At 38.3% G+C, this 19,935-nt stretch overlaps 1 protein-coding gene across 1 annotated transcript in view; it reads right to left on the reverse strand.

Moving 5' to 3' along the window:
• Positions 1-19,935, reverse strand: part of DOK6 (docking protein 6) — a 366,092-nt gene that overhangs the window by 241,069 nt on the left and 105,088 nt on the right. The window contains exon 2 of the mRNA XM_030336976.1: positions 8,910-9,017. Within this exon, the coding sequence (XP_030192836.1) occupies positions 8,910-9,017 (108 nt within the window). The remainder of the gene's footprint in view (positions 1-8,909; positions 9,018-19,935) is intronic.

The raw sequence follows: 19,935 nt of genomic DNA on the forward strand, positions 1-19,935 counted from the left end.
CAAGTAATACAATGAACTCAATCTGCAGCTGAATCTTATTATACCTGAAACAGAAAGAGGAAGGAGGGAGGGAAGAAAATCCACTTCCCTCAAAAAGAAGTCAACTGAATGATGATGTGTGAAATTCTAGCAAGTCAACCGCTATTAACAATTATATGCCCATTACAATTTACCCGGGCTCTGATTTGTCTTCAGCCTGGCTGTCTATGGCTTGGTATATGATACCACTTAACATAACTAATGGGCACAATTATGTTCCTCTAGTAAAGGACACAGAGTGGAAAAGAGTATTGGTATGATCATTAATATATATCCGTCCCAAAGAATACAAAAAAGCTGAAGGAGACTACGGTTATTTTTCTAAGCTTATGAGACCAGTTCTAGGTGTGCCCTATTAGTTAACTACCAATCATGTTTAGCTAAGGTTTACCTATGCACCTATAGCATCTAGACATGATATCCAGCATTATTTACTCTTTTTTATTTAAAATAAAAAATATATATATAGTTTCAAGTACTGAAGAACTCAATTAACAATGACTGAAATCTTGCGGATGCAAACTGTGGCCTATGGGCCAAATCTGGTCTACCGTGTATTTTTGTAAGTAAAGTCTTATCAGAACACAGCCACAGCCATTTGTTTATATATTGTCTCTGGCAGTTGGATATACTCTAAGTGCAGAGTTGAAGAATGGCAACAGAGATCTTAGAATCTGTAAAGTTTAAAATTTTTACCATCTGGCCCTTTACGAATAAAGGTTTGCTAGACACTGATTTGAACAAACAGTTCAAACTTTTCACATAAGAACTCTGAAGTAGGCAGTTATTGGTGTTGGTCCAGTGGTTTGATGATATTAGAAGAAGCATCTCAGGGCCAAATATTTGTCCTACCCTTCTCTGTTCTCTTATGCTCATTTCCTCATGGGTGCAAAATGGTGGCTGCATTTCCAGCCATCATGTTTTCAATTTAGGAGAAAGGAATAAGGGACACAGCAGAAAATAAAATCTCTTCTGTACCTTTTAGCAGGCTTAAGTTTATATTTCATTAGCCAGAAAGGGACCTTTCTAACCACAGGAAGTATGAAAAAGTGACCATCCAGTTTTCTCCATCTCTATGGTGGAGATGGGAAAGGAAGAAGTGAGTTACAAATGGGTGTTGAATTAGTTAAACCCCACGCCTGAAATGTCAAAGTTTCATCATGTTTCATTTCAAATACAATGTCTTTAATGTTTATACCTCCTACACATTATGAGGGAACAGTAGCTCTCTCTTTGCCAACCAAAAAATTCTTTCCCAAATTAAAAATACAATGAAAATTTACATGATACACTGAAGTTAGATCACAACACAGCTACTCCAGGTGTACCTGACCTATCACTGGAACTTGTTAAAAGCAGTGTTTTCTCCAGCTGGTCACAGAGGAGAAGTCTGAGAGTTAAAGCTTCAAAGAATTCGTTGTGCCACTGCTGTGTTGGGGAGGGAAAGAACCACATGTCAAGGATTTCAGGTAGTCTCTAGCACTGAGAGTGGTCCCTTCTTGACCAGCCAACAGGGTAACGGGGGCATCAGTCATGCAGCTGAAGGAAACTAAAATCACCAACCATATTAGGCACTTGGAAGCAGACTTTTCTCTAGAACCACAAGACAACTCGGTCCAACTGACTTCAGTGCCCATGAAACCCTCAACAGAAACACCAGCCATGCTACACCTGTGCCCTACAGAACTGGGGGCTCATAAATAGGTGTTTTTTCAACCCCTGAATTTGTGGTAACTTGTTACGCAACAATAGAAAATGAAAACTGTGCTATAATTATCGTTAGTGATTGTACTGCAACCTTTGGGGATAATGATGAGTCCAACTATATTGGTTTTTGCAAAATGGAACTGGAATAAAAGATATAAAGGTTGACTTTTTCGACCACTATCAGAGTTGGCTGTACCAGCTGTAAGCCTAGGAGAGTATCATGGCCGCCCCAAGCTTAGGGGGACAGCTTCCACTACCCCCAGACAAACCTTTACAAAAAGATAGAAAGAATCTGGAAATTTCCAGGTATGGCAAATCATGTTAAAATGTAATCTAGTACACTGGACATGTAAATCTGATTAACTTGATTAAAACAGATTCTGGAAAAGGAGAAGTAGGAGAAAATAGATGCATTTGTAAGCAAACATCATCTCTCTCATTCTCTCTGTCTGAGAACAAAAACAAATAAACAAAAAAACAACAAAACAAGGAAGCAAAAAATAGAATTTCCCTGGACACTGGTTAGCAAGAATTCAACCATTTCTTCAGAGGTCAAGTTATGTGTGACAATGATTGTGAGTAGAGCAAATGCAACTGTTCTCATCAAGACAAGCAATTTCACCAAATTTCAAAACCCACCGTTCCCTAAATGAAGAACCTGTTCTCTAATCAATAAAATCAGTTTAGTGACTGCTACTGATTCGTAATCTTGGGTTGTTAGTGGAACCTTCAAATTCTGACTTTGTTTTTTGTACAAGTGTTACATGTAAAAAGGCTTTAATATTTCTAAATATTATGCGCATTAAACTAAATACGAAACACCATTGCTACTTATAAAAGTTTCTAGGTAGACATTTATAGTGAGGTACAATATATTAATTCAAGAATGAATCCTCACTGAAATATTTTTCAACTTGTAAGCTATAAATGAATATGCATTCATTACTTGTGGTATAATATGTGATTTTCCATGAATGGCAGAAAAACAATTTGCCTTCAGTGACCATTACGCATTAAGCGTGTCTCCTGTTACATCTGTCAGATATTGCACAACTAACCAGACTCTGGGTAAAAAAAGAGATGTTTCAAAACCAAAAATGCATTGATGATATTCGGAAATAATAAAGAGAATTGGATCTAATCCATTAAATAAATGTAAAAATGCTTCAGAAATGATGGAGATAATGTCATCACAGAGTTGTGCTATTGAATATTCTTCCTCAAATTACTATCTGATTTACCACATAAAATGACTGGTTTGAAGTAACAAGTTACATTATCAGGCAAATTAGTCTCAAAATTTTTCTAAAGTTGGTATGAATTATTTCCCTGGTTTCAAAGATACAAAATCTGAGGCAGAAATGACTGGCACAATCATAGTTATTTTACAAGTTACATACTGTCTTACATGAAATTATCATCTCACTTTGTGAGCTATGGTATGACTTGCATTTTACGCATAGTAGAGTGAGGGAAAGATATTATTTAAGTCATCTTATGTGTTTTTTTTTTTTTTTTTAGATGTAGTACCATTGTGGATGACTGCCTCACACACAAATGGATAGTTTTAAAAAGTCAAATAAAGACAGTAATTTTGCTAACATAAATCATATTTCTGTATACTCTAAGTCAAGTCCAGATCAGTCTTATGGATATTTTCTGAGTCTGATTCCTTCTCAGTGAACCGATATCTGTTGTGGAGTAACGAGTTATAAACAAAAACCCTGATTACTGAGTGATCGAGTTTCCATGGCATCCTTCAACTGCCCAAAGTGATACTTATTGGAGATATCTTAGATGTTGTAAAATTTTAATTGAACTTGATTCAATATAACAAAGATTAAGTTTAACTATGAGAGTTCCCTATTAGTATTCTGAGATCACAACTTTGCTGATGCCCTCCACGTGAAGCTCTTACCACCTGGTCTCTCTTGCTAATTTTAGAGCTGTCCATTCACGACCCACCCATCTCTGTCAGAGACATAAATTACACAGGGGGTGCATCATGTCTTGGGCATTTCCACCCTTCTTTTCCTCCTACATAAAATGCAACGTTTCATGTTCCATTTCTTTAAGTCATCTTTCAGTGACTAACATGTAATCAGATAATATGAATAAACCAATAAATAAATGATCAGGGGTTCATGTGTGACTGTGTCAAGAATCAATGTGTATGTTAATAGCTTAGTCAAAAAAATTGAGACTTCTTCAAGATAAGAGATTACAGATGGATGAATGAATGAATGGATGAATAGATGAATGAACAACTGGGTAAGATGCCCTAACGCGATCAAATGATTACCACTCTGGGAACTTCCAACAGACTTTTCAAGAGACACCAAGCCTTTAACACACTTCATGTCACACCAAGTACTGTGCTCATCCAAGTATAGCTACTGGAATCAAAATGAAAGTGTTCCACATAACACACTATACACACGTGCTGTTGACACATTTACCTGTAGTTTGGCTCCTCTGTTTAAGGGTACACTATATCTCCAGGTAGGATGGCTTCAACTTTTCCCCAAGTTTCTCAGATGCTTGCGTTACATAAAGATAAATAATGACAACTCCAACCAAGAGTAAAGCAGATAGAACAAAATGATGTTTTCAATGTCAGGTTGTAGGGGATTCAGAAATAAGATTCGTCCCGATACAGGCATTGATTTTCTGGAATCACGTAGTCCTCATCACTGGAAATTCACATAGTTCTATCTTCATTCATTCTTGTCAGGAATTTTATTTATACTTTCCTCCCTACAGACAGCACTCATATTTATTTTATTAAAATTTCTATGAACTGTTTCTTTTTCATCTGCTTAGAAAATTAAGGAAAATTTATTAGCTGATTCTATGTAAATTGCTTTAGTTCAGTTTTCATTGAGGATAAATTTGTTTTGAATATCTGTTATGACAATTATATACAGCTACATTTCCAATCCTAATGCATTTTTAATAACTTCCTTCAGCAGCCAGTGATTTGAATTTCAAATTTCTTTCTACCAAGAAGTAAAAAAAAGTATATACCATTTTATAGCAGTTTCATATAAAAATTGATTTATGCAGCAAGATCTCTCTCACAGTAAACATATCAAAAGTCTAAATGGGACCATTAATACTCATAAGCTTTATAATATGTATGTTCCAGATAGAGTATAGGACAAAGTTAAAGTTGGGGAAGAAGTAATTCTGTCCTTAGCTATTCTTCATAAAGCCCCTCACTAAGGTTGGAAATATATCACTCATTTGATTACTTTGATTTAGTGCTATTGAGCACTGTAGCAGATTTTGGGGCCTATCAAAATAACTGACCAAGCACAAGTTTAAAGTATTTAATAATTAACAAATAGAACAATTAGGGAATCCATATTAGTCTACTTTAAACTATCTTGAAAATGAAGATTTTGTTTTACAATTCTGGAGATCTAATATTTGAATTGACCATTAATTACTCAAAGGAAAACAAAGATTTTTAAAGTGTCAGCCTTTTACATAAAGAGATCTCCCTTTATTTAACCAGACCATGAGAGGGAACTGAGAAGTTCACAGCTCTCCAAAAAAAGGATTCATAATTCTTCTCAGGGAAAAAACCATGGGAAGGGATGGTTCCGTTTTTGATTTTGCAGAAACAAAAGTATAGGTCAGGATAAAAATAGCATGAATATGTATTTGTAACTGCTCATTTGCCTTGATGGCTAGTTGTTCGGGGCTTGGACAAATTAACACCGTCTAACCTCTGGGGTGGTGTTTTCAGGAACAGCAGGATGGTAGTTTTCACAGTTTTCTTGTCGGGAAAATAAACAATTCTTTCTTTAGAATTATTCAAACTTTCAGTTGGGAAGTTCCAGTTAAACAGTCTTGATAATCACTATAAAGGACTTAAATACTCTTCAGGATTTTAACATTTCTTTTACTAGCGTTTCCTCCTTCAAGTGCCACTTTACATAATTTTCTATCATTTTTTGAATTAGTCGTTTTTTTTTTTCCATCAAGTGTCAACTTTTTTGATTTGTTAACTCTTGATGAACTTAGATTTGAAATCCCTGTAAAATACCCTGAATGTCCACGTCTTTTAGAGGAAAGAGTTTCGTTTCAACTGATCAAGCTTTCACAGACACACATTAGTACACACCCACCTTAACATCACCATCCAGTAGCTCTCCTGGGCATTTTCAATGTAATCTGCCTGCAGTTCTAACTGTTTAAGGAAAAATATCCATCTGAATGTGCCGTAGAGACAGCTAATCTAACAGGCCAAGAAGGCCTTCTCTTCACCACTGAAAACTGCTCCTGTGCACAGGGTTCCTGTCTCTGTCACAGCATGACCGCTCATCTGTCACCCAGTCTGGAAAAGACAGCAACTCGTACTCCTCTCCCGTTTCTCCTGTAGCCAGTCAGTGAAGGCTCGTGATTTTTACTCAACGTCTGCTCTTCTAGTCTTCCCCATCTTCATGAATTCCACCATCCTCTTGTCTGTTGCTCAAACCCAAACTCAGGAATCTCCACGAGTCCTAACCTTTCACGAAGATTCAACATGGAGTCCCAAAGCACATCCTGTCAGTGTCCACACATCATATCCAGAATGCATCCTTCCATCTCCAGCTCCAACAGTGACACCGGTACCCGAGTCCCCGTCACATCTAGCCTAGACTGAAAGGGCTAACACCAGAGCACCTGGGTGGCTCGGTCGTTTAAGGTTCTGACTTCAGTTTGGGAGTTTGAGCCCCAAATTGGGCTCTCTGCTGTAGCACACAGTCTGCTTCAGAGCCTCTCTCCCTCTGCCCCTTCTCCACTCCCTCTCAAAAATAAATAAACATTAAAAAATGGCTAACATTTACTAAAACTTACTATATGCCAAGTAACTAGTTGTATACTTAGCTATAAAATTTAACTTGTTAATAATATCTTATTATACTTAATCTCATTTTATGCCTATAGTACCACTTTTTTTCCTTACAATAACCCTTCTTTGGGTTATAATTCGTTATACTATTATAATCTGAATCTAAAAGAGGAGACAAATTAAGTGCGTAAACAGTTTATGCAATTTCCCACAACTGTTGAATATGCAAGCTAGATTCTAGAGTCTACAATCTTACCCAGTGCGTAATGTGGTTAAGTGGTTTTTATTCCAGCTTGATTATTGAGATATAATTGGCATATCACATTGTATACATTTAAGGTATACAACGTGGCCCTTTGATACATGTGTACATTGTGAAATGATTACCAAAATAAGGCTAGTCAGCATCTCCCTCCCCCCCCCGATCAGAGGGTAAGATGAATAAGTTCTGGAAATTTAACGTGCAGCATGGTGATAACAGTTAACGATACTGTATTATATACTTGAAAGTTGATAAAAGAGCAGATCTTAATGTTCTCGTCACACACACACACACACACACACACACACACGCACACACACGTGATTAAGATTCTTGATCTTTCTCAACAATTTATTTTCCAGGGTGACCTCTCTCTTTCTTGAGGATTCTGCCTGAGTCTTGAGTGCATGGACTCTGGGTTCGCTGGCTGAAGAGCCTCTCGCATTGACCAGTGGGCAGGGGTTCTGACCAGGAATCCAGAGTATAGAGTATTCTCAGCCTTTCAAAATTTTATTCAAAAACTAAAGGTCACAGACTCACGTTTCACAACTTTGCAGTTTTTCACAAAGTCGGGTTTAAATATATTGCCATGATCACAATCCTAATACAAAATACCAGTGTAACTTTAGACTCCAGATAATTTTTCACGTAGAAAGAATATGCACACTATCTTTGATACTCTATCTCCAGTAGTCTTCAAAAAAGGCATGTAAAGAACACGTACACATGAGAAAACCAAACTCCCGTGAGCTCGTAAGTGGTTGGGCAGGAACGTGAGCTTGGATTCTCTGACAGTAAATCTATACTGATATTTAGAATACCTCATAGAGAGTTAAAGAAATTCAAATGTTATGTTCTCTGATACAGTTTCAAATAGAGTAGAAATTGCTGCTAGTTACTTGTGTAACAGAGTTGGTTAGTCCATTAGTGTAGAATAATCCATTTTTAAAAGGACTTTATCGTTTAGAGAATTTTTAAGTTCACAGCAATATTGAACTCAAGGTACAGAGATTTCCCTATTCCCTCCCCCTTTAATAACATCCCACCCCAAAGTGGTACATTTGTTACAAGTGATGAATTTACTTCGACGCAACGTAATCACCCCAGGTCCATACTTTACAGGAAGATTCATCCTCAGCATTGTACATTGAGTTTGGACAAATTTCTGATGACATACATCCTGCGTTATGGTATCATAGAGGACAGTTTCTGTGCTAGGTCTATTTATCCCCTGCCAACTCCTGGCAAGCACCCTATTTTTAATAAAAGGAGGAATTAGACCATATATCACATAAAATAAATTCCACAGAATCACTACATCATTCAGGGTAACTACTCTGTACTACCAACCATGAGAAATTAGATGTTTTATGGGGCTTATTGAAGCATTTCGGCAACAAACAAAACTGCTTCACAGTTCTGAGTTCTGACCGGGAATTCTGACCATCTAATTATCAAATACTTACCTGTGTTTTGATGTCATCACCAAACACAATGCTAGGTAGCAATTTTAGTATCATTCTAGGGTTGTTTCCTACATACTTTTAATTCTTGGTAAATGGATATTTCATTCATGGAATGTGTGGCTACATCTCTACACATCAACATATTCGATGATCCTTTCCAGTTAAAGCCATCTAACAGCAAATACTATGCACATTAGCAGAGCCATTACACTGTTAATGCCAGCCTCGAAAGTTTTATCTCCTAAATATTGCCCACAGTGTAAATCAAAGTAACAAATGCACAATTAACCTGAACAGAGGGAAAATGCCTACTCAGCACCTTGGGAAATGATGTGGTTGAATTATGAGTCATCTCATTTTGCAAAGTAGCAATAAAAATGAGTCTTTCATTTTGCAGAGGAACCACTGGCATTTACAGCAGATGATTAAAATAAAGGAGAAAAATAACTTTTGCATTTTATCTGAGCAGGGACATTTTATCCTGGTTGTGCATTCTGCCTCCGCAGATTTCATCTATCAAAAGAAACGTCTCCATGAGTCGTTGCCAAGGGGTCCCAGTTATTCCCCAGCGATTCCAAACACTGTGACTTACCTTATGGAAGTTTCTGAAATACGCTGCCTTTTCATCTGGAAATTTCTCCAGCCTTCTGGGTCCTTTACTAGAAGCTTTCTTGAAAACCAACCAGCATCGTCTGAAAATCTGAAAGCAAATGAAGGAATCTTATTATCTACCTTTCCGCATGAGTTTTGTAATGTCAGGAATTTACCTATTCAGTTAACCCGTTGGAAATAATTTTTGTTAAATGTACTGATAGAGAGAACATTTTTTGAGTCTAAACCAGGTTATTCATCAATATCACAGCAAACTTTTAAAAACACAATATTTAATTTAAAAATGATATTTTGTGAAAAGATTTTATGGTTTGAGGTTTTCAATGCGCTGGCTTCAATCGTTTTTAATCTAATAAAATCAAATGGTGTCAATATCGCATAAAATATTTATCTCAGCGTGCCAGTGACAAACAATTTTGTTTTCCATGAGTCACGATTCATGAGATCAATGCACTTTCCTAATGCTCTATTTTCTATCTTTCAAATATCAGCACATTTAAAACTGCTTATCTTGTAGGATTCGTTTGTTTTAAAAGCCCAAACACTCATATATTAATTTAGAAAGCAGGAAGATAGGTGTTTTCATAATGGAAGCATCTGTTTTACTCTTTTATACTAGAGAGTAACTGGTATCTGTTAAATGCTTATTATGTGCAATGCATCTAAAAATTTATATACACATGTAATCCTCATTTCTACTACATGAGGTAGGTTTTCTTCATTTTAGGATAAAGACAGTGACAGTGTCAGGATTTGAACACACCTCTGTCAGAACACACATCTCTTCAGCTTTGGTAAAAAAGCAGGACTAGTAATCACACACCTACAAACCATCATTCCTAGGCTTTGCCCCTGTTTCATAGGACTAATTAATATCAGACTGTTAGCCTGTCACCTGATGCCCACTCTGTCACCCTCCCTCCCCAGGTATGTTTAAAGCAAAGTAATAAAATGAGTCTCCTTTCAGTGACTGGAGAGTTCTAGCAAGGCAAATGGGCCACAATTTTATTTTTTAGTTTTTTTAAGTTTATCTATTATTTATTTTTGAGAGAGAGAGAGAGAGAGAGAGAGCACAAGCGGGGGAGCGGCAGATAGAGGGAGACACAGAATCCGAAGCAGGCTCCAGGCTCTGAGCTGTCGGTGCAAAGACCAAACGTGTGGCTTGAACTCACGTTTGATCTCACTGTGAGATCATGACCTGAGCCGAAGTAGGACACTTAACCGACTGAGTCACCCAGGTGCTGCTGGCCACAATTTTAAATTTCAACATTTAGCACAGTTTTGCTGGAGTATACATTCTCTATAGCCCTAAAGAAATGCACAGAAGAGGGGAGCCTTGGTGACTCACTCGGTTGGACATCTGACTTCGACTCAGGTCATGATCTCATGGTTCATGGGTTCGAGCCCCGCATCGGGCTCTGAGCTGACGACTCAGAGCATCGAGCCTGCTTTGGATTCTGTGTCTCCTCTCTCTCTGCCCCTCCCCCACTCATGCTCACACACTCGTTCTCGCTCTCAAAAATGAATAAATGTTGGAAAGAAAGAAAGAAGAAAGAAAGAAATGCACAGAAGGAAGCATCAGAGACTTAGATCACTGTATTTCTCTTCTATTTCTTTATTCAAACTGTAAAGTTGCTACACTATGCTTTTCTTCTTTTTCTTCTATTCTTTTCTTTTCTTCTTCTTTTTTTTTAACTAATACTGGCCAGATAATATAATATTTTTTGGAGCGTGCGTTGTTCATTACTGGCTAGAAGACAGTGTTTCCCATGTTATAAGGTACTCTTTGACCAATCGTGTGGAAGATCTCTCCTCAAAACAGAATAAACAGAATATCAAGGCTCACACTTCCACTTGACTCTTGCTACCTTTTCAGCTCCTTCCTAGTAGCTTCAAAAAGCATCTGAAGGACAATCCTGAGCTTCGGCACATGTGCACACGTCTCTCCTTCTCAACCTGCCTGAGATACACCTCCTGTGTCACAGGATTTCTACCCACATACCTGGAAATAAGATGTCACATCACCCCCTCAGATCTCCTGGTATTCTTCTTACACACTTGGGGTTAGCACATTGTGTTCTAGTTACCTATGTATTTGGTGGCCCCTTACTGATCTCCACCCTCACAGTAAAATACTATAAAGCAATTGTGAACATTGATTATAATATAATATCAACATGTGGTTTATTTAGCTTCAACTCAGTTCTCCATGGGTTTATTCAGCATTATAGATTCTGTTCTTTAAACTGTAGAAAGGTCTTTATATTTTAAGTAAATTTAAGGTAATGAATTTAGAAAACACGAACATACAAGAAAAGGCAGCTTGGTATCGTGGAAGATAAGTAAAACTTTGTGTTAGTTTGCAAACTTGGGAGTTCCCTGGGTGAAATTTGGTCAAGGAGAGACCCAAGAAAGAGGCAGACCACCCCAGGTCGGTAGGTGGCAGGTTTACTGAGCAAGGGAACTCATATACTAGGCTTATCTTGGGTGGCCACAAGGTGCTGAATCTTAAAAAGTACACAGAGAAGCCTTAATGGGGTTCAGTCACATATTCAGTCCGGATGGTCTCAACAACACATTGCCTGTTCAAGACTGTGCTTGAAATGCTTCTGCCTACAGGTACGGTGGAAGGTGCCTTCCAAGGACAGGGTAAGGTGAGGAACCTCTGACTGCTCCGGTCCAGCCCTCAGGTCAACTGGTGGTAGCATCCTCACAATGACCTCTCCCAACATGTGGGAATCCAACAGATGGATTCACATCATGGCTCAGCCATTTATTAGCTGTGCAACCTTAGACTAATCATTCCATGTCTCATAAAGAAGGGACCTCATAGGACAGAGGGAAGAGTCAACAAGATGAGCCCACATCCTAGTGCACAGTAGTTTCCTAACAAGGTCGGCTCCTTTAACTTACAAAGTAAGTGCAATTTGCCACAGAGGACAAAGCCACACATAGGGACACTTTCTTTTACTAACGACACATAGTTCTAACAAAATGCAGAATCGGAATATTCAGATCCAAATATTCTGTGGTCAGAACAATTAGGGCACCATATACAAATTTTTAAGAAATAAAAATAAACACGTTAATGATCTCTGAATCTCGGAATGCGGAACCATAACGACTGGACTTGGAATTCCAACTCGATCCCTTTTGAGAGCCATTGTAACTTCTGGGCAAGTCACTGAACCCTCTAAGCACGTATCCTTCTCTTGGCTGGTGGAAAATAATGCCTATAACATATGATAAGTGTGACAGTGAACAGAAACAAAATATACAAAGTTCACGCCTCTGTAAGGCTACAGAGGAGTCGTGAACTAACAGAGGGTAGTATAATGCAAAACTGATAAAAATAGCCTTAGCAGCAGACTTCGTTCAGCACATCCATAACCATTATGGATATTTACATACATTATAAAAAGCATTGCTTGTAACAACATCCTTTTAAAGGTCTCAAATAATTCCCATAATTATGGTTATTATATTATATATAATATTAACAGACAAACTAAATTCTCTGTTGAGTGCAAGTGAGTTCCTGTTAATTTCACAATAGTTTGAATACTATTAACCTATATGGCTATTTACATTTATTATTACACAGCTGAATGAAAGAGGAAAAAAATGCATTCATTTACTCTCTTCCTAAAATTACTCCTTCCACAATACAGTGTGAATTTTTGCCCAGGATGAATCATTTCCCTCAGTCATTAGTATAAGTCTCACACATTTGTATTGGGTATTTTACTGCAATGACCAAGAATATCATTCTTTAGCCAGAACATCTTGATTTTAGTGCATATACTGCTATTTTTTAAATGCCTGTCTTGCAGAAGTTATTTTAACTTCTCTAGTATCTAACTTCCTCATCTATACATTAAGACCAATATACCTCATGAAGTTGCTATTTGAGGATTTACAAAGATAACCTGCAGAAACTGTCTAGAATACGAGTTTGTCACATTGTCCACACTCTTATCTGAAACTCTTGGGTTTTGAACACCGCTACGAATTAAATTGCATCTCTCCTAAACTCTCACGTTGGATTTCACACCCTCAACGCGACGGTATTTGGAGATGGGGCCTCTGAGATGTAATCAGGTTTAGATGAGGTCATGAGGGTGGGCCCCTCAGGAGGAGGTAAGTGCTCTTATAAGAAGAAACCCCACAGAGCTTGCTTTGTCTCTCTCTCTCTCTCTCTGTGCTCCCACATACAAAGAAGGAAGTCATGTGAGCACACAGAGAACTGGTGACCATCTGAAAGATAAGGAGAGGGCTCCCCAAGAACCTGACCATGCTGGCACCTTGATTTTGGACTTCTAATCTCCAGAAGGATGGGAAAATAAGTGTCTGTTGTGTAAGCCACTCAGTCTATGGTATTTTGTCATGGCAGTCCAAGCTGACCAAGACAGGTACTTTTAGATTTTGTTTTTATTAGCAGAAATGGTGGTGGTTGGTTGGTAGTGGAGGTATTTGTAGGAGTAGTGATATTGTGGAAGGGAAAAAAAAGTTACATGAATCTGAGAAGAAATTTGAGGGATTAGAGCAGATCAATAAAAATATAATTGGCAAAATGAGATGTATATAGAGTTTCAATACTATTTCTATTTATTAATAGATTTGGAATCTTAGTGAGGCAGGAAGACTCTCTTTGAAAGGAATTGAGACCAGATCCCTGGTAACATGGTTTCTGTTCCTTCCTATGGAACAATGCTTTCCCCTGTACCCTTTGCACTTTATTGCTCATAGCTCTCAAGCCATGATGACGTCAAATGAAGCCTTATGATATTCATGGAAATACACAAACACACTCACTGACTGTAATGCCCATCTTGTGTGACTACAGTTATTTTCCATTAAAATGTCAAAACGAGTTAAATATGAGTTGGAAAGCATAAGTGTTTCCATTTTGGCACTCTGTATTGCTATAGAATAAATCTGGTAATGAATAATAAAAAGAGTGGATATTTTCAGTAGTATCTTGTCTATCTGCTATTACATTAAGAGATACAACCACATAAAGCTAAAAATTATTGTTAAAGACTTGATTTAATAAACTGTTTACCAAGCAGAGGCCCTTAAATTATCATTTTCTTATTTTGGAATAATTTTAGATTTACTGTTGAAAAAATGGTACAGAGAATTCCTAAAAAGACTTTACCCAGCTATCCCTAATATTCACATCCTAAATAACCATGGAATGTTTTTCAAAACTAAGAAATTAACATTGGTAAAGTACTATTACCTAAACTACAGAGTCTATTGAAAAATCACCTGTGTTTCCACCAATATCTTATTCTGTTTGGGGGTCCAATCCAGGACACCACATTGCATTTAGTTGTCCTGTCTCCTCAGATCCCTCTGATCTTTGATAATTTTTCAGTCTTTTTCCTTTTTTTTTTTTTTTTTTTTGCTTTTCATGGTCTCAAGAGTTTTGAAGACTATTGGTCAGGTATTTTGCAGTGTTAAAATTAATACACAAAAATCTCATTTAAAATGGAGTCAGGAGGAGGGCACCTGTTGGAATGAGCGCTGGGTGTTGTATGGAAACCAATTTGACAATAAATTATATTTAATATAAAAATAAAAATAAAAATAAAAAATTCTTCCCTAAAAAAAAAAAATAAATACATAAAATGGAGTCAGGAGGCCAGAAGGGGGAGCACTCACTCACCACCACTCTCAGTCACACACCTCTCCGGGAAGAGATGCCCCTTGCAAATCCAATACTGCTTTAACATTCCAACAGGAAGAGGAACATTTCCTTCCTTGCCAGGCAACCCAGCCCACGAGAAGTTGGTATCACCCTGGCCCCTCGCTTTCCTTCAGTGGACCTTTGTCTCCCTCCCAACGTCCTCCATTTTCTTTATAAAATAATGTCTCTCTCCTTTGCTTATCGGACTTGCCTGGGGCTTTTGCTATAGCTTGCTTACTCTGAATTGCAAATCCTCTGCTATTCCCAAATAAACCCATTTGCTGGTAAAATAACTGACTGTTTTGTTTTTAAAGTGGGCAGGGAGATATCCACGTAGATCAGTGTCTGCCATGAAATAAAAGAATAAAACGAATAAAAGAACCTCTTTTAAAATGAAATCAAAGGGGCGCCTGGGTGGCGCAGTCGGTTAAGCGTCCGACTTCAGCCAGGTCACGATCTCGCGGTCCGGGAGTTCGAGCCCCGCGTCAGGCTCTGGGCTGATGGCTCGGAGCCTGGAGCCTGTTTCCGATTCTGTGTCTCCCTCTCTCTCTGCCCCTCCCCGTTCATGCTCTGTCTCTCTCTGTCCCAAAATAAATAAAAAACGTTGAAAAAAAAAATTAAAAAATAAAAAAAAATAAAATAAAATGAAATCAAAGACCAGAAGGGGGGGCTCTCACACCCTGCCACTCAGCCACCCTTCCAGGACTCCACAAAAAGAAAAGTATCTTGCATCCCCAAAGGAAGAGTCCTACACTTGCCTCCAGCAGCAGAGGAAAGGAAGATTTTCTCCTTGCCTGGCAACAGCCCAGCCAGGGAGAGGCTGTCACAAGTCAGCCAATGAGGAGCCACTATACTCTGAACCCTGTTTATTCCCATGGACTTTTTTTTATTATAACAGCCACAGCCATTCTTCTCCTTTGTTCTCTAGACTTGCCTGGGGTTCACTCTCAAATTACAATTCCTCTGCTATTCCCCAATAAACCCATTTTGCTGCTAAAAATAACTGGCTGTTTCATTTTCCGGGTCAACATTACAAAGTTCCTCAATTTAGTCTGTCTCAATAAGTTCTTTTTTTATATTTCAAAAGTCTAATGAAAATCTCACCGTAAAGTGATGAAAACACATAGTGTATTGGGGAAAATGATATAAATGCATCACAGCTATTTGGACTATTTATACTTTGACTAGAGGTCTAGTTGAACCCTTAAACTTAAATCAGTAAAAGAATAATTTAATAAACGCTAATGAATGCGGAAGTTTTCCGTTTTGCTTTCTTTTCTTGTTTGATGCAGTTTTCCAAAATGTTTTGCTTTGTCATCAGAGTAAAATAATAAAAAGGGCTCCGGTGCTGAGACTTGGGAAGTATTCTGTGTCAATGTAAAGTCAAATTCAGCATGAATCAGCGTTCTAAAAACAACCTTCATACTAGCAGCATAAATAAGCCGAAGCATGAGGAAATCACTTCTTTGTTACTCTTCATCAAACACGATTTTAATAGTGCACTGTGTTCTGCTTTAAGCCCTAGAAGTAGTGTCTTATATAATAAGTATGCTGGAGAAATTCCAGAGATGAGCAGTAAAATGATTGCTTGAGACCAGGGAATCACTCCTCTGAGGAACAAATAAATAAATAAATAAAGGAGTAGGCTTTATTTTGCTTATAAATGAAAGATACTAATTCTTCAAGTACATGAAAGAGAACCACAGAAATGGAATTAGATACCTTGTTTTTATTTTTGTCCCAGGACACAAAATAATAATAAATGCCTTTTGTTAGCAGTATGCGGGAGGGGCTGGTACAGTCTCCTTTGTCTGGTTCTTCAAGGGCATCGAAGATGCAGGGACCATTTGGCTGGTTAGCAACAGAGCTCAGTGCTTGCAGGAAGATGCACTTTCCTCCTGTGTTCTGTCCCTTAGCTGATGACAGTCTTGCCTGTCCCATCATAGCTCAGGATGCTGTTTCACTCTCTGAGGGATTGGCGGATCTCACCTTCTCTTTCAGAGTTATCTCCCAAACATGCCAGTTGTCTCACCAAGCAGGCTCCTGAGGACTCTTCAGATTTTCCTTCTAGAAAATTCCATACTGTTGCCAGGACTCCACAGACCCCCAGGATCCCCAGATGTTCCACGGCCTCAGTTTTCCACTGCATTAGGCAGCTAGCCAGCTTTCCACAATTAAACACCCTCTTAATTCCTTTCTATCTGATGGAAACCCTTTTACCTCACAGCAATCTCTTTTCCTTAGTGTTTTCTCTTTCCAAGGTGATTTTACACAAAGGACATCCCTTTTCCGTTTAAGACTCACTGTGAAGTAAATGGTGATTTCTTGGCTTTAGTTCACAGCCATAATTATGTGTTTTTAGCTGGGACTCGTTCACAAGCGTTACCTTCACCAAAAGTCGGATATAATGGACCTTTTCCATCATGTTGACCTAGTGAACTCTTCGCTTCAAATAGGATTTGGTCAGAAACTCAGAAGAATTTCTGATTATAGGAACTGTCAAACCCGAGGGTCCACTGGACTAAAGGGAGTCACGGAAACTTCATCTCTAGAGATTTTAAAGCCTACAGAAGAAAGTGGACTATGTGGGAGTGGCTTTTACTTGTATTCCCTTCGGAAAGTAAGATAAGATACGAATGATAACTTGGGGTACAGGACTCAATTATTTATTTATAACTGTGTATCAGATAAACAAATCAGCAAAACCAAATAAGCAAAACCCATCCAGGAACAGACACTGCAACTAGAGAACTTGTAGTTCTGAGCAACTCCAAGTGGTAGTCCAGGGTCCTGGTCCTCTCGCAACATATGTACGGTACTAGCGAGAGGCACAGTTTTGTGAAAAGTGGTTAATACGTAGGATTCAGTTTAATGCACTGATAAGGTTATCTTTGGCTATCACTTCAGTATAGATATGAACTTTGGTATCTTTCAATGCTGGTCTATATTTAATTGCTGTTAAACACATACCAACACCAGAATCACTCCCAAACACTCATTCAAAAACTATTTGAGAATTTTATATTTTGTGGACATAGTAGAAAAAGGAAAGGAAGGAAGGAAGGAAGGAAGGAAGGAAGGAAGGAAGGAAGGAAGAGAGAGAGAGGGAGAGAGAGAGAAAGGATAACAGCAACCACCAAAATTCTATTCTTAAGGAAATAAAGTTCCTGCTTCGTGCAGGATTTCTTTTTCCTATCCCAGTGGATAGACAGGTGATAGCAGATAATTACGTGAATTCGTAAGTAGTCTTTTCAATAGTGCTAAGCCCTGTGGAGGGAATCACAGCACAAGGATGGTGAGGGGAGGGGAGGCTACCCATTCAGCACTACAGAAAGAGACAGGAGTGATGCGGACATCTGGGGACTGAGCCCTGCAGTCAGATTTGTGCACGCACAAACCCCAGATGTGAGCCCTGCATCATTCGTGTTATCTAATGCAACATAAAAACATTGCTGTATACTAACATTGAGATAATGCTTAAAGAACAATACGTAAACCTCAATTTCTCTCATTTCATGTAGTTGGAATGAGCAAAATGAATGTGCTAGTCTTTTCCGTTTCTATTATCTTGCTTCCACTTTGTCTTAATTACGCCGAAAAACAATTGTGAAATTCACAAGGGCAAAGGATGATTTCCCCGGTTCTCACCAATAGCAATTTGTGAGGAGGCCAAGTGTTTTGTTTTGTTTTTTTTTTCGCCTGAATACATACAGTTCTCTTGACTGCGTTTGTCTACCAGGCCATCAATGAAATACTGGGTGAGAATACACACGTGGCTTAGAGTCACAGCCAGACATGAAATGCTTCACTGCGGTAGCAAGTTTTAGGTTGAGAGTGTGAAATTGTCATCATTATCATGAGAATGAAAGCTAGTTGTACAGCAGGCCTGCTGAGCGGTACCCCAAGCAGGTGGTGGTTTTTGGAAACAATCACAGCACTGGAAGGAATCTCACAATGATACTCTTTCAGCTTCTGCTTTCAGACAGGCCAACACTGGCACAACAGAGAACAAAAATCCTCTCCCTTTGCTCAAGATCACCGGGAAAGAACCATGTCTTCCAAGCTGTAGTTTCTCTCAAGTCAGAATATCCCTTGGCTGTATACTAATGTGTGATTTTGAAATTCATGGTCTTTTACCTTCATCCGTCAGTCGTACAGGTGGAATTCAATCATCAGGAAAAACAGCATTCCATTAACAAATCCAGTTTGTATTTATTTTATGAATCCAGTTAGTACCGTGTTCAATCATGCCAAGAGGTTCAGGATCACAGAAGAGTTTTGGGATCACAATTTCAAACTGATATTTTGACCAGTAAGTAAAAGTCAAATGTCCAAATCAAAGCGCAAAATATTTCCTCTTCATTCTACTTCCCCTCCTGGGTTTCGTATTTCTTCCATTTTTAAAGCATATTTTTAGTCACCCAAGCTTCAGATCTTGGTGTTGCTATTGATTCTCCCCTTCCCTTATCTAAACCATCCCCAAATCCATCGGTAAAACCCAGAAGAGACGCCACTGTGATATTGTGAAATGACTTGAATTGAGAAAAAAAAAAACATCTAGGAAAGAGAAAAGACTAAAAATAAACATGGTAGAGGACCTTAAAAATCAGAGAGAGCTTTCATTTGCTGCAGCAGGAGTCAATGATCAATTTATTAAGAGAGGGATGCAAAGGAAATAATATTGAAAGGATACCGGACCAGCCTCAGGGTTAAAATGGCTATGACCATACAGAAATGTCCTCGGGTAATTAGCACATTGACACCACAGAAAGAGAGTCAGTGGAAACAAAGAAGATAAGCCCAAGATGAAAACCATTACTGGGGAAATTTACAACTTCACAATCAACTAGACAGGAGCGAAGCCACAGATGGATTGGAGCTACATCTAAGTTTTCATACCTTCGTAACTAAATGAATGATGGCATTTACGCAATTGTCAAAACACCGGAGAAATGTGTTTAGTCGTAGGTGTACTGAGTTCGATATGACATATAAACATTTGCATTAAGAAAACTGCTCTTGACAAAGTTATAAACTGCAGGCTTCCTGTAAAATGGATGCTTTCCAATCTACCTCTTAGAATAATTCCTATTAACTATATCTTCCTCGTGAAAATATTATCTTCCTCCAGCCTCTTGATACAAATTTGCAGACTCATCCAATGTTGATTCCTCGCCTGCTACTCAATATTTAGTGCTTTTTCGCTTTAAAACTATAAAGTTGCCTATTCTTCAAAATATCAAATCAGCAAACACGTTTCCACTACTTCTTTCAAACTGGTTGATCAAGTTGGTTTAAGTCTACAAACCTT

The sequence above is a fragment of the Lynx canadensis genome, chromosome D3, assembly GCF_007474595.2.
Source record: "Lynx canadensis isolate LIC74 chromosome D3, mLynCan4.pri.v2, whole genome shotgun sequence".
NCBI lineage: Eukaryota > Metazoa > Chordata > Mammalia > Carnivora > Felidae > Lynx > Lynx canadensis.